The sequence below is a fragment of the Oncorhynchus tshawytscha genome, linkage group LG22, assembly GCF_018296145.1.
Source record: "Oncorhynchus tshawytscha isolate Ot180627B linkage group LG22, Otsh_v2.0, whole genome shotgun sequence".
Classification (NCBI taxonomy): Eukaryota; Metazoa; Chordata; class Actinopteri; order Salmoniformes; family Salmonidae; genus Oncorhynchus; species Oncorhynchus tshawytscha.
In genome coordinates this window covers 20108401-20124157 of record NC_056450.1, presented here as the reverse complement: position 1 = coordinate 20124157, position 15757 = coordinate 20108401, and the positions used below count along the sequence as shown (strand labels likewise).

General features: G+C 42.4%; 1 protein-coding gene across 6 annotated transcripts in view; it reads right to left on the bottom strand.

The window, feature by feature from the left end:
* LOC112222000 (guanine nucleotide-binding protein G(I)/G(S)/G(T) subunit beta-1) overlaps nucleotides 1–15757 on the bottom strand; it is a 59113-nt gene continuing 43356 nt past the window's right edge. For 4 of the 6 annotated variants that reach the window (XM_024384515.2, XM_024384509.2, XM_024384510.2 and 1 more), the window contains 5 exons: nucleotides 13280–13346; nucleotides 12887–13088; nucleotides 12202–12418; nucleotides 10852–10967; nucleotides 1–1877 (listed from right to left, as the gene is read on the bottom strand). In XM_024384515.2, coding sequence (XP_024240283.1) covers nucleotides 10861–10967; nucleotides 12202–12418; nucleotides 12887–13088; nucleotides 13280–13346 — 593 coding nt within the window. In that variant the 3' untranslated portion in view covers nucleotides 1–1877; nucleotides 10852–10860. Of the gene's footprint in view, nucleotides 1878–2426; nucleotides 2446–8642; nucleotides 9146–10851; nucleotides 10968–12201; nucleotides 12419–12886; nucleotides 13089–13279; nucleotides 13347–15757 lie in introns of those variants that run through there. The other 2 variants (XM_024384514.2, XM_024384513.2) reach the window with 2 other exon arrangements.

Here is a 15757-nt window from a genome sequence, read left to right as displayed (position 1 = left end):
TCATCTCAAACTGCTTTTTATTTAATCTTAAATAACAGTACATTTTAATATAGTTTCTATCTTGCAGCCAGCTTTCAGTTGTACACTGACTGACTTTATATTTAAATACAAAAGGTGAGAAGGGAACAGCTGGGTGCAGAGATCTACAGTTATTTCATGGCAAGAAAAGGAAAAGGAATTTTATTTAATATTTCTGTATCGATTTTCTTTGTTGCCAACTCCAGGCCTAACGCACAAATACAGCACATTTTTGTACAGAATTTTGCAAAGAAAAAACAGAATGGGGGAAAAAAATGCCACTACTGCTAAAGAAAGTGTTTACACAAGGAGGGGAACAGAACATTCTGTCATTCAAATGCTGCAAGTTTTTTATTTTTTATTATTAAAGGACAGAAAAAAACCTGTGTTACAAAATGTTTATTTTCTTTGTCCCTGGAATTTGTTTGCTACAGAAGGAATGAAAATGTATTTGTTCCATTTGTGTGTGCATATGTTTTAAATGTTTACATTACTTTTATCAAGGAATCCATCCCAAGAATGGATATTGTAAGACCAGGTAACCATTTGTTATGCTGTGGTGTTTGCTTCTCTCAAGTGCATAGGATTGACATTTTAATTGAATTATGTATGCACAGAGTAGCCAAAAACAAGATAAATACCACTGTAATGATATATTTAACAGGTTATTTTCTTAAAGAAAAACATCAAAATGACTTAGTTCTATATGCACCTCTTTTTAAGCAATTCTACAGCATGCAATTCTAAGAGTTAACCCACCCATGGCAGAAAGCCAAAATATTTTTTATTTTATTTTTTTAACTTAAAAAGCTTCATTATCATTATTTTCAAACATTGATTTATACAACATGTCATTCACAGAGTAGTCACTGCATTTCCAAGCACGGAATGGGCACCTCTGTTGAATGAAACCGGGGTAATAAGTAGAGGCCTCCCTACCCAACGAAATCACTTCGGTCGCAACCACGGTCATCAAAAGGGTAACAAAACAGAAATAAAACAAAGAAAGTGAACCAATGGGTTAATCTTCATTTAATTATTCTACATTGCCGCCCAACAAAAGGTGAAGAGAATGGTTAAAATGTTGTTTTCATTTTGAAAATGAGCATTCATTATCATAAACAGAATATGCTTGGTTAGTTAACTTTTCTTGAAACATTATTCTATACATGCAAAGTTTAAATTTGTGCAAACAAACATTTGTGACTAAACAGAAAAAAATAAACAAATAGTGAAGTATCTTGGGACTAAATATACAGAATGGCCAGATCCTCCTGTTGGTGGCTCATGGACTCGACTCCCTGCTGAAGCTCAATTCTCTTGCCTTTTTTTCTGATGTGATTAAGATGACGATAATTTGTCGTTTTTATTTCCAACCTACAAAACTTGACTCTAAACTATATCAAGACTGATAAAACAAAGCTCTCAATCCTCATTTTACCAACAGGTCACTGATCTAGTTCCCTGAACCAAAAATAAAGGTGGGGGAAAAATAAACATGACCAAAAAGCTATCAAGAGTTAAATCACCGTTGTGTAGATTACCTTCACTCAAACCTGTGTATTGAAGATGGATTATACATTTGCATGGGGGTGAATGTATTTTCTTATGACACAATATCAGAAAATGGTCCCAGGAGGAATGCACAATTCTCTCCCCCATTCCATTCCACTGAAATTCCTCATCTTTTTATCTGAGTGAAACAATTGTGCTCTTCTTTTAAATGAAAAGGAGAGAATTTTTCCCTTGGTAGTTTTTGGGGGTTGGAGTCAGTTTCATGGTTTTGAGAAGATTGGATATGCAATAAAATTGAACATTTTGGAATAGTCTTCCACTCAACTTCGGAGTCCAGATGCCATCTGAAAAAAGTCGGGACACAAAGAAGAAAATGTGCATTATTGTTATTTGCAACAAAAGTACCTCCTAAAAGTGCATAGTAATTGTAGACAATTAACCTCTTAAATTTCCAAACTTAGTCGTCAATGGTGAGCTACAATTCATTGTTGGCCAACTCCCATGTTCACCTCCAGGATGCAGCAGACACATTCAGACTAAAGTTTTGAGAATTACACAAATATTAATTTTCACAAAGTCTGCAGCCTCAGGTTGTAATGATGGCAATTGACATACTCCAGAATGTTATGAAGAGTGATCAGATGAATTGCAATTAATTGCAAAGTCCCTCTTTGCCATGCAAATGAACTGAACCCCCCCCAAAAAAAAAAAAAAATCCACCGCATTTCAGCCCTGCCACAAAAAGACCAGCTGACATGTCAGTGATTCTCTCGTTGACACAGGTGTGAGTGTTGACGAGGACAAGGCTGGAGATCACTCTGTCATGCTGATTGAGTTTGAATATCAGACTGGAAGCTTCAAAAGGAGGGTGGTGCTTGGAATCATTGTTCTTCCTCTGCCAACCATGGTTACCTGCAAAGAAACATGTGCCGTCATCATTGCTTTGCACAAAAAGGGCTTCACAGGCAAGGATATTGCTGCCAGTAAGATTGAACCTAAATAAACCATTTATCGGATCATCAAGAATTTCAAGGAGAGCGGTTAAATTGTTGTGAAGGCGGCTTCAGGGCGCCCAAGAAAGTCCAGCAAGCGCCAGGACACTCTCCTAAAGTTGATTCAGCTGCGGGATCGGGGCACTACCAGTACAGAGCTTGCTCAGGAATGGCAGCAGGCAGGAAAAACATCAGGGAGACTGATATTCTGCAAAGGTACAGGGATTGGACTGCTGAGGACTGGGGTAAAGTCATTTTCTCTGATGAATCCCTTTTCCGATTGTTTGGGGCATCCGGAAAAAAAGCTTGTCCGGAGAAGACAAGGTGAACTCTACCATCAGTCCTGTGTCATGCCAACAGTAAAGCATCCTGAGACCATTCATGTGTGGGGTTGCTTCTCAACCAAGGGAGTGGGCTCACTCACAATTTTGCCTAAGAACAGCCATGAATAAAAATGGTACCAACACACCTTCTGAGAGCAACTTCTCCCAACCATCTAGGAACAGTTTGGTGGAGCCCCTTGCCATAAGGCAATAGTGATAACTAAGTGGTTCAGGGAACAAAACATTGATATTTTGGGTCCAGGGCCAGGAAACTCCCCAGACCTTAATCCCATTGAAAACTTGTGGTCAATCCACAAAAAGGCAGGTGGACAAACAAAACCCCACAAATTCTGACAAACTCCAAGCATTGATTATGCAAGAATGGGCTGCCATCAGTAAGGATGTGGCCCAGCAGTTAATTGACAGCATGCCAGGGCGGATTGCAGAGGTCTTGAAAAAGAAGAGTCAACACTGCAAATATCGACTCTTTGCATCAACTTCATGTAATTGTCAATAAAAGCCTTTGACACTTATGAAATGCTTGTAATTATACTTCAGTATTCCATAGTAACATCTGACAAAAATATCTAAAGACACTGAAGCAGCCAACTTTGTGGAAATTAATATTTGTCATTCTCAAAACCTTTGGCCACGACTGTAGAGAACATAATATTCAGTACTACTAAATATATACACTCCACTCTGAAATACATTTGGCAAGGGTGATGAGATCAATCTATATCCTAGCTGAGAAACGATCAACTCCGCCTCTTGTATCGAGGCGGAGTTGAGTTTTGATAACTGGTCATGGGATTTGCTAGCAATAACATTGAGTCACCATCAGTCGTTTCCTGTAAAAAAAAAATGTAAATTCTGGAAACACAGTGCCTTCAGAAAGTATACAACCTAAATTCAAAATGGATATCGATTTTTTTTCCTCTCACCCATCTACACACAATACCTTATGACAGTGAAAATGTGTTTAGATATTTTGGCAAATGTACTAAAAATGTAATCAAGAAATCTAATTTATGTAAGTATTCACACCCCTTTGCTATGACACTCCAAATTGAGCACAGGTGCATCCAATTTCCTTTGATCATCCTTGAGATATCACTACAACTTGGGAGTCCACCTGGGGCTAGGGCTGTTGCGGTGACCGTATTACTGCCACAACGGTGGTCACGAGTCATGAAGGCAGTCACGGTAATTAGGATTTTCCAAGCTCTGGTGTTGCTCATGGTCATTAGTAATCTATTATATATTATCACTCTGACATGAATGCAAAAGTATTTGGAAATCTAATCAAACACTTGTGCAACATTTCAATAGGCTATGCAATTGCATGAGAAAAGAAATGATGGCCTCTACTAAAAATAGGGTCAGCTTTCTATAGGCTAGGCCTACTATAGCTCATCTTTTTTTAAATTTAAATTAAGCACATTGCTTATATTTACAGGGGTATACACTACCTGGGTGGAATGAAAATAAACTACAGGGAAAGCATCCATTTGCTATTTAAGTGCACAGATGACATGTATTTTGTCCCTCTGTCCCCGTTTTGATACAGGTGCATGATAATGGTCCATTCTAAATTAAAACAAATTTCACACATTTAGTATATGTAAAGACAATAATACTTTTTTTTTTTAATTGTCTGATGGGTGACAATATAAGCTTATCACTTTTGAATGATGACCAGCATAAGAAACAATGCCTTTTTTTGCAACTTTGAGTCCTAGTCGTAAAAATATGGAACTACCCAGACTCTGGCTCTGGCCATCTGACCAAACTGAGCAACCGGGCAAGAAGGACTTTGGTTAGGGATGTAGCCAAGAACCCAGTATGGGAGAGCGGCCAGACGGAAGCCACCCAGGAGAAAAAGGCAAATGACAGCACACCTGGAGTTTACAAAAAGGCCTGTGAAAGGCAAAATATGTAGGTTGATGACAAAAAATAAACTGTCCTTTTTGCAAAGCACTATGTCTAGAAAAAAAATGGCACAGCGTATCACCCGTCTAACACCAACCCTACCGCATGGTGGCAGCATCATGCTATGGGGATGCTTTTCAGCATAAGGGACTGGGAGACTGGTAAGAACTGAGAGAACAATGAATGGAGACAAATACAGGCAAATCCTTGATGAGAACCTGCCTCAGAGTGCAACGGACCTTAGACTGAGGCAAAGATTTACATTCCAACAGGACAAGCATACAGCCAAAGCAACGCGGGAATGGCTTCAGAGCAAAAAATGTTGAAGTCCTTGACTTGAATCCCATTGAAGACTGCTTTTCACCGCCGCTCCCTTCGAACTTAAGAGTTTGATCAAATCTGCAAGGAAGAATGGGAGAAAATCCCCACATCCAGATGTGCAAAGCTGATAAACAGACACCCCCCCAAAAAGCTGTAATCGCCACCAAAGGTGCTCTTACAAAGTCTTGAACACTTATGTAAATTAGATGTTTCTGTGTTTAATTTTCAAAATATTAGCAAACATTTCTAAAAAAATGTTTTCACTTTGTTATTATGGGGTATTATGTGTGTATGATCTTTTAATGGCGTCAGACCGAGGCTCTGCATCTGTCATCGTGCTCCTGGACCTTAGTGCTGCTTTTGATACCATCGACCACCACATTCTTTTGGAGAGATTGGAAACCCAAATTGGTCTACACGGACAAGTTCTGGCCTGGTTTAGATCTTATCTGTCAGAAAGATATCAATTGGTCTCTGTGGATGGTTTGTCCTCTGACAAATCAACTGTACATTTCGGTGTTCCTCAAGGTTCCGTTTTAGGACCACTACTGTTTTCACTATATATTGTACCTCTTGGTGATAACATTATGTTTCCGAATAACAACTTCCACTGCTATGCGGATGACACAGCTGTACATTGATGAAACATGGTGAAGCCCCAAAATTGCCCTCCCTGGAAGCCTGTGTTTCAGACATAAGGAAGTGGGTGGTGACAAATATACTTTTAAAGTCGGACAAAACAGATGTTTGTGCTAGGTCCCAAGAAACAGAGATATTCTGTTGAATCTGACAATTAATCTTGATTGGTGTACAGTCGTCTCAAATAAAAACTATGAAGGACCTCGGCATTACTCTGTACCCTGATCTCTCTTTTGACAAACATATCAAGACTGTTTGAAGGACAGCTTTTTTCCAACTATGTAAAATTGCAAAAATCTGAAACTTTGTCCAAAAATTATGCAGAAAAATTAATCCATGCTTTAGTCACTTCTAGGTTCGACTACTGCAATGCTCTACTTTCCAGCTACCCGGATAAAGCACTAAATAAACTTCAGTTGGTGCTAAACACGGCTGCTAGAATCTTGACTAGAACCAAAAAATGTGATCATGTTACTCCAGTGCCAGCCTCTACACTGGCTTTCTGTTTAGGCAAGGGCTGGTAAGGTTTTACTGCTAACCTACAAAGAATTACACGGGCTTGCTCCTACCCATCTTACCGATTTGGTCCTGCCGTACATACCTACACGTACGCTACGGTCACAAGACGCAGGCCTCCTTACGGTCCCTAGAATTTCTAAGCAAACAGCTGGAGGCAGGGCTTTCTCCTATAGAGCTCCATTTTTATGGAATGGTCTGCCTACCCATATGAGAGACGCAGACTCGGTCACAACCTTTAAGTCTACATTGACGACTCATCTCTTCAGTAGGTCATATGATTGAGTGTAGTCTGACCCAGGAGTGTGAAGGTGAACGGAAAGGCACTGGAGCAATGAACCGCCCTTGCTGTCTCTGCCTGGCCTGTTCCCCTCTCCACTGGGATTCTCTGCCTCTAACCCTATTACAAGGCTGAGTCACTGGCTTACTGGTGCTCTTCCATGCTGTCCCTAGGAGGGGTGCGTCACTTGAGTGGGTTGAGTCACGTGATCTTCCTGTCCGGTTTGGCGCTCCCCCTTGGGTTGTGCCGTGGCAGAGATCTTTATGGGCAATACTCGGCCTCGTCTCAGGATGGTAAATTGGTGGTTGAAGATATCCCTCTAGTGGTGTGGGGGCTGTGCTTTGGCAAAGTAGGTGGGGTTATATCCTGCCCGTTTGGCCCTGTCCGGGGGTATCGTCGGGCGGGGCCACAGTGTCTCCCGACCCCTCCTTTCTCAGCCTCCAGTATTTATGCTGCAGTAGTTTATGTGTCAGGGGGCTAGGGTCAGTCTTATATCTGGAGTATTTTTCCTGTCTTATCCGGTGTCCTGTGTGAATTTAAGTATGCTCTCTCTCTCGGAGGACCTGAACCCTAGGACCATGCCTCAGGACTACCTGGCATGATGACTCCTTGCTGTCCTCAGTCCGCTGTTTTCAATTCTCTAGAGACAGCAGGAGCGGTAGAGATACTCCGAATGATAGGTGATGAAAAGCCAACTGACATTTACTCCTGAGGTGCTGACCTGTTGCATCCTCGACAACCACTGTGATTATTATTATTTGACCCTGCTGGTCATCTATGAACATTTGAACATCTTGGCCGTTCTGTTATAATCTCCACCCGGCACAGCCAGAAGAGGACTGGCCACCCCTCATAGCCTGGTTCCTCTCTAGGTTTCTTCCTAGGTTCTGGCCTTTCTAGGGAGTTTTTCCTAGCAATCGTGCTTCTACACCTGCACTGCTTGCTGTTTTAGGCTGGGTTTCTGTACAGCACTTTGTGACATTAGCTGATGTAAGAAGGGCTTTATAAATACATTTGATTTGAATTTGATTTGTATATGTGTAAAATACAAATCTATCCCATTTGAATTCAGATTGTAACAAAATTTGGAATAAGTCAAGGGGTATGAATACTTTCTGAAAGCACTGTACCTATGTTTGTCTGGTACAACTGCTGTTCCTGTGTGTGGGTGCTGAAATCTATACTTATATATTTTTTTATCGAATACAACCACCAACTCATCTCAGGGCGAATGTGCAGACTTAAATCGGTCCATTCTATCTGGGGTCCTTGGGACGTCCCTACTAGAAGAGGTCGACCGATTAAAATTAGCACGGCCAATTAATTAGGGCCAATTTCAAGTTCATATAACAAATCGGTAATCAGTCTTTTTGGACGCCGATTATGGACGATTTCGTTGCAATCCACGGGGAGACTGCGTGGCAGGCTGAACACCCGTTAAGCGAGTGCAGCATCAAAAGGACCGTGTGTATGCAAGGAGCCAAGGTAAGTTGCTAGCTAACATTAAACTTCTTATACAAAAACTATGAATCTTCACATAATCACTAGTTAACTACACATGGTTGATGATATTACTAGGTTAACTAGCTTGTTTTGCATTGCATATAATCAATCAATTATTTAAACCAAATTGAACATGTCATTAATTAATTTGAGACTAAATTGATAAGTTAAAACAAGTGTTCATTGTTCATTCAATATTGCTGTAATTGTTATTACAAAAATATATATAAAAAATTTATCAATCTTCCGATTAAATCGATATTGGCTTTTTTTTTGGTCCTCCAATAATCGGTATAGGCGTTGAAAAATCATAATCGGTCGGCCTCTAGTCCCTACCCTAAACCTTAACCCTTACCTTGACAATTTTACATTTAAATGGAATTGGGACGTCCCAAGGATCCCGGATGGCACGGACCCAATTGAATCTCAGCATACGTAGTACAAGCAACCCAAATGAGGAAGACGTTGGTGGATGTATTGGGCTCCCGAGTGGCGCAGCGGTCTAAGGCACTGCATCTCAGTGCTAGAGGCGTCACTACAGACCCTGGTTCGATTCTGCCTGGTTAAATGGTTTAATATATATAGATATCACACACACATACATTCACTAAAAGCTTTTATTAAAAGTATGCAGGACCACAGTTGTACAGGACAAACAAACATAGGTACAGTAAGCGGTTATAGAATTGAATTTTTTTTACAAGAGTCAACTGATTGTGACTCAATGTTGTTGCTACCAAATCCCATGACCAGTTATCAAAACTCAACTTCGCCTCGATATAACAGAGCTGACATTTCCTCAGCTATCTTCATCCAAGTTAAACTGGTACATGGTTCCCTATAGAGAAACCCATTTTATCCATCAACTGACAGACTGCATTCTCAGACTGCATTCCCACTTTATGAAGTGCAACTACATGGCATCTTTACTTGTTGGTGTTACATGTGAATACAAAGTAACTCATTTGAACCACAGTAGTTGTCCAGTTTACATTCAGCATAATTATAGTTTCACATAGCGTATCTGCATAGTGTTCAGCGGAGTAATTATCTCATTCTGGTTACTGACATAGCTGTACAGGAACTAGATGGCATTTATAGAGGAACTATAGGACATAATGAAACAACCAGAAGAAACAGAGCAAGTACAAATACATTAGTATTCAACTCAACCATGCATTCATGCCTTACTTTACGGTGTCTATGTTACTGTAAATCATATTGAGATGTTTATATGCACTGAAGTTAAAGTCCCCCTCCAGATATTTTGGAACGTTTCCAGTTGAAAAATGATATCCAGAGTAGAACCACAGCAATATACACATATTACATTTAAAGGGATACTTGGCAATGAAGCCCTTTATTTACTTCGCCTGAGTCAGATTAACTTGTGGATACAGTTATGTCTTTGCGTGCAGTTTGAAGGAAGTTGCTAACTAGCACCAGCTCAATTGTTAACTAACGTTAGCGCAGACTGGAAGTCTATGGATATCTGCTAGCATGCTAGCATATACCCATTAACTTCCAGTCATTGAGCTAATGCTAGTTAGCATTGGCTAGCGAAACTACTTTAATTTCCTTCATACTGGACACCGAGACATACACTACATGACCAAATGTATGTGGACACCTTCGAGGAGTTGGTCCCCCCTTTGCTGCTATAACATCCTCCACTCTTCTGGGAAGGGTTTCCACTAGATGTTGGAACATTGCTGCAGGGACTTGCATCTATTCAGCCACAAGAGCATTAGTGAGGCCGGGCACTGATTTTGGGCGATTAGGCCTGGCTCGCAGTCGGTGTTCCAATTCATCCCAAAGGTGTTCGATGGGGTTGAGGTCAGGGCTCTGTGCAGGCCGGTCAAGTTCTTCCACACCAATCTTGACCAAAAAAAATTGTATGGACCTCACTTTGTGCACGGGGGCATTGTCATGCTGAAACAGGAAAGGGCCTTCCCACAAAGTTGGAAGCACAGGTATTTCATAGAAAGTCATTGTATGCTGTAGTGTTGATTTCTAGTCACTGAAACTTAAGGGCCTAGCCCGAACCATAAAAAACAGCCCGAGAACATTATTCCTCCTCCACCAAACTTTACAGTTGGCACTACGCAGATGGTGACGCGTGATTAATCACTCCAGAGAACGGGATTTCACTTCTCCAGAGTCCAATGGCGGTGAGCTTTACACCACTCCAGCCGACGCTTGGCATTGCGCATGGTGATCTTAGGCTTGTGGTGTGGCTGCTTGGCCATGGAAACCCATTTCATGAAGCTCCCGACAAACAGTTACAGTGCTGACATTGCTTCCAGAGGCAGTTTGGAACTCGGTAGTGTGTTGCAACGGAGGACAGACGTTGTGTGAGCTTGTGTGGCCTACCACTTCGCGGCTGAGCCCTTGTTACTCCTAGTCATTTCCACTTCACAATAACAGCACCTACAGTTGACCAGGGAAGCTCTAGCAGGGCAGAAATTTGACATGCTGACTTGATGGAAAGGTGGCATCCTACAAAGGTGCCACATTGAAAGTCATTGAGCTCTTCAGTATGGGCCATTTTGTCAATGTTTGTCTATGGAGATTGCATGGCTGTGTGCTTGATTTTACACACCTGTCAGCAATGGGTGTGGCTGAAAGAGCAGATTCCACTAATTTCAAGGGGTGTCCACATACTTTCGTATATAGAGTGTACATGAAAAAATACAGAAGTATCCCTTTAAGCATCAATAAATAAATGTGGAGCAAATCAGCAATATATCTTAGAGTGCCATGGCATGTCGGGCACACTTGTGGTGGAAGGGCGGCTACGCTGTGCAGTTACCTTCAGACTCTAGTTCCAGATCTTGAGGAAGCTGTCCCAGGACCCTGTTGACACGGCCATGCCGTCATCAGTCACACCCAAGCAGCTGACACGGTTGTCATGTCCAGCCAGGACACCTAGGGACAGAGCAGGGTCAGCGGTTAGAAGTCAGACCATGATATATCACAACACGCTTAGCCAACGCCACTCTATAAAAGATTCCATTAAAGACGTGGCTGTGTACCAGTTCTATTCTGTTGTATATCGGTAAACTCAGTTACTAGAAAATGTTGCTAGTACAAGTGTGTGTGGCAGACCCATACCATCTCTTATCCAGACCACATATGTAATCAATAGAACTTAGCAATTCATGCCTCTGCTGGAGCTATATCCACAAACCCTGCTGCTGTACAAACTAGCCTTCACTTGTACAATGGCTGTCATGGATTTAACAGTGAAAACTCCCTCTAGCCAATGCTTACATCAGTCCTATGCTTTTGAATCGATGACAGGAAGTCTAAGTGCTCAATTCTGGAAAAGGGTGGATAATTGGGAATTCTCCTGTTCAATCTGCTTTATATCTTGTCTAGTAATGCTGCATGTATGAAGTATCGCTGCTGTGCTTGAGGAACTAGCCTGGCTACAAAACTGATCAATTGCGTGGCTGCAGACGGTACCACCGATGTGCTCAACTAAAGTAACCCTGCTGTCATCTGATACCTATTGAACCCCTGTAATTTCTGTACCACAGAGACCACTAGGTGCTCTAAATCAATGTCCCTCAGGGACTCTCCACATCTAGTCCATTTCAACCCACTCCCCCTCCACCAGCCCTGGCTCCTCTCCTCTCCGCTACATTCCACCCTGTTCCACTACAGGGAGCTGTACAGGCCTACAGCGTTTTGGCTGATGACGTCAAATATATGTGTACAGCCTTCGCAATAACATCAGGAACCTAGCTTGACCACTGTACTGTACTCCACTGTACTGTCGTCATCATGGTGGCCTCAAAGTATGATTTTTAAAAATGTGTATTACATTTATTTTACCTTTATTTAACTAGGCAAGTCAGTTAAGAACAAATTCTTATTTTCAATGACGGCCTAGGAACTGCCTTGTTCAGGGGCAGAACGACAGATTTGTACCTTGTCAGCTCGGGGATTTGAACTTGCAACCTTTCGGTTACTAGTCCAACGCTCTAACCACTAGGCTTACGCTGCCGCCCCAATGATGAGGTGGCCCATAGATTTAGGGTCAGTTATTAAACACCCCCCCCCCCAACCATTAAGGTTTGGGAGTACTGTGCTCTGATCCTAGACCTGTGATTTGGGCGTTTAAAAAAAAAAACCCTCACACCCGCCCGCTGGTCACCTGCACGGTCGGCCTTGAGGCTATCCCACACGTTGCAGTTGAAGTCGTCGTAGCCGGCGAGCAGCAGGCGGCCGCTCTTGGAGAACGCCACTGAGGTGATGCCACAGATAATGTTGTCATGGGAGTAGACCATCAGCTCCTGGTCGGCGCGCAGGTCAAAGAGCCTGCAGGTTGCGTCGTCTGAGCCCGTGGCAAAGGCGTTACCATTGGGGAAGAACTGGGAGGGACGGGAAAGAGGGGAGAGGGAGAGATGGTATGAGGCTAGGTCCGATAATATCTTCCTCATCACTCTACGTGCGGTGTATGTGTCAGTGTGTAATGAGCTAGTGCATAATGGTTGCCATAGAATTATCAAGGTGGGTGCTACACATTGGTAGTGACTTCACCCTTTCATAATGTAAAGTGCTTGGTATTGACCAAGTGACCACCAAGTGACCAAATACACAAGGGACAATAGATACAGATGTAGCATGTCCACATTCACGCTTCTACACGTATCACAGAATCCACCCTTAAGCAAGTCTCTATGTCTCAATGCAAAAGAAAACCGCTGACGTGGTAGGCCTTCTGCCGAAAAGCTAGTGACAAAAGATACTGACGCCGTAGGTTAGAGTGTGCGGCTCCATTTTGAATGGAAGTGTAGCTACACAGGTTGACCGGTGGTCGGATCGTGTGATTGGCTTACGCAGATGGCATTAATGTCCGACTCGTGCCCGGTGAAGGTTTGTCGGCACATTCCTTCTCTGACGTCCCAGAGCTTGGCGGAAGCGTCGCACGCCCCGGACACAAACAGCCTCGTGTCGGGCGCAAGCGACAGGCTCATGACATCGCCGGTGTGGCCGGCGAACGTGGTCGTCTGCAGGCCCGTCTCAATGTCCCAGAGACCACTGGGGAAAGGAGAGGCAGGGAGAAAAAAAAAGAAGTTTGAGGCATTTGGAGTGACTGTTTTCCGCCATACTCTTGGGATGCATTCAGATATTCGCCGTTGCGTTTAACCTCAATTTTAACAAACAGCGTAGAGCTGGCATATCCACTCAGTGAACATGGGAAGGCAGGCAGGCACAGTTCCCCCACTCACCATGTGGTATCTCCAGAGCTGGTGACGATCTTGGTGTCATCCACGAAGCGACAGCAGGACAGGTAACCTGGAGGCCACAGCAGAATTAAGTCAGCACTGAGAAGCAGTCACAAAACAGGGGAAATGGTCTAAAGATACAAGGAGGAACTACATTATAGGCCTTGACCCAGTATGTACATTATATTAGCCTTACCACCAAAAGGGTACAATATAAATGAAGACTATAGGAAATGAACGTGTGCAAGTACAACAGAACCCACTCAATAACAAACATAACTTTTCACAGTGAGCTGACAGACATTTTATTTATTTCACCTTTATTTAACCAGGTAGGCAAGTTGAGAACAAGGACATGGGTCCTGTCATGTGAGACTAAAATCAGTGGTATTGAAAGCATTCAAGACTTCCAAGGCACTGGTTAATAAATAAAAAAGTGTGCATAAACAATACCAGTCTTGTAAAGTGGTGGTTAACCATGGTCTATCATGTGTCACAGGTGCGCTAGCTGTGTGCGTTTGCATGTACAGCGCCTTTAGAAAATACTCACACCCCTCAACTTTTACCACATTGTGTTGTTACAGCCCGAATTTAAAATGGATTATATTTAGATATTTGTTGTCCCTGGCCTACCCCATAATGTCAAAGTGGAATTATGTTTGTCAACATTTTTACAAATCAATTAAAAATGAAAACGCTGAAATGTTTTGAGTCAATAAGTATTCAACCCCTTTGTCATGGCAATTCTAAATACAGTGTATTCGGAAAGCATTCAGACCCCTTCACACATTGTTACTTTACAGCCTTATTCTAAAATGGATTATATAAATGTTTTATGATCAACACACAACACCCGATAATGACAAAGCGAAAACAGGTTATGAAAAAAAACTGAAATACCTTATTTACATAAGTATTCAGACCCTTTGCTATGAGACTCAAAATTGAGCTCAGGTGCAACCTGTTTCCATTGATCAACCTTGAGATGTTTAAACAACTTGGAGTCCACCTGTGGTAAATTCAATTGATTGGACATGATCTAGAAAGGCACACACGTGTCTATTTAAGGCCCCACAGTTGACAGTGCATGTCAGAGGAAAAACCAAGCCATGAGGTCGAAGGAATTGTCTGTAGAGCTCAGAGACAGGATATTGTCGAGGCACAGATCTGAGGGAGGGTACCAAAACATTTATGCAGTATTTAAGGTCCAAGAAAACAGTGGAATCGATCATTCTTAAATGGAAGAAGTTTGGAACAACCAAGACTCTTCCTAGAGCTGGCTGCCCAGCAAAACTGAGCAATAGGGGGAGAAGGGCTTTGGTCACAGAGGCGACCAAAAACCCGATGGTCACTCTGACAGAGCTCCAGAGTTCCTCTGTGGAGATGGGAGAACCTTCCAGAAGGACATCCATCTCTGCAGCACTTCACCAATCAGGCCTTTATGGTAGAGTGGCAAGACAGAAGCCACTCCGCAGTAAAAAGGCAGGACAGCACGCTTGGAGTTTCCCAAAACGCACCTAAATACTCTGACCATGAGAAATACGATTCTCAGGTCTGATGAAACCAAGCTTGAACCCTTTGGCCTGAATGCAAAGCATCACATCTGGAGGAAATCTGGCACAATCCCTACGGTGAAGCATGGTGGTGGCAGCATCATGCTGTTGGGATGTTTTTAGCGGCAGGGACTGTGAGACTAGTCAGGATCGAGGGAATGCGTAACGTAGCAAAGTACAGATATCCTTGATGAAGTCCTGAGCTCTTTGGAGTAGGTTCTCAGACTGGGGCGAAGGTTCACCTTCCAACAGGACAACAACCCTAAGCACACAGCCAAGACAAGGCAAGAGTGGCTTAGGGACATGTCTTTGAATGTCCTCGAATGGCCCAGCCAGAACCCGGACTTGAACTTGATCGAACATCTCTGGAGACCTAAAAATAGCTGTGCAGCGATTCTCCCCATTCAACCTGACAGAGCTTGAGAGGATCTGCAGAGAAGAATGGGAGAAACTCCCAAAATACAGGTGTGCCAAGTTCGAAGCATCATACCCAAGAGAACTCGAGGTTTTAATCACTGCCAAAAGTGTGTCAACAAAGTACTGGGGTCTGAATACTTATGTAAATCAGTTTTAGATTTTTAAAAATAATTTTGCAAAAATGTCTAAGAGTTTTTTGATTGGTCATTATGGTGTATTGTGCGTAGATTGATGAGGGAAAAAACTATTTAATCCTTTTTAGAATAAGGTTGTAACGTAACCAAATTTGGAAAAGGGGACTGAATACTTTCCAAATGCACTAAGTTTAGGAGTAAAAATGTGCTTAACAAGTCAGATAAGTTTCATGGACTCACTGTGTGCAATAAGTGTTTAACATGATTTTTTAATGACTACCTCATCATCTCTGTACTTTACATATACAATTGTCTGTAAGGCCCCGCAGTGGAGCAGGGAATTTAAAACAGATTCAACCAAAGACCAGGGAGGTTCT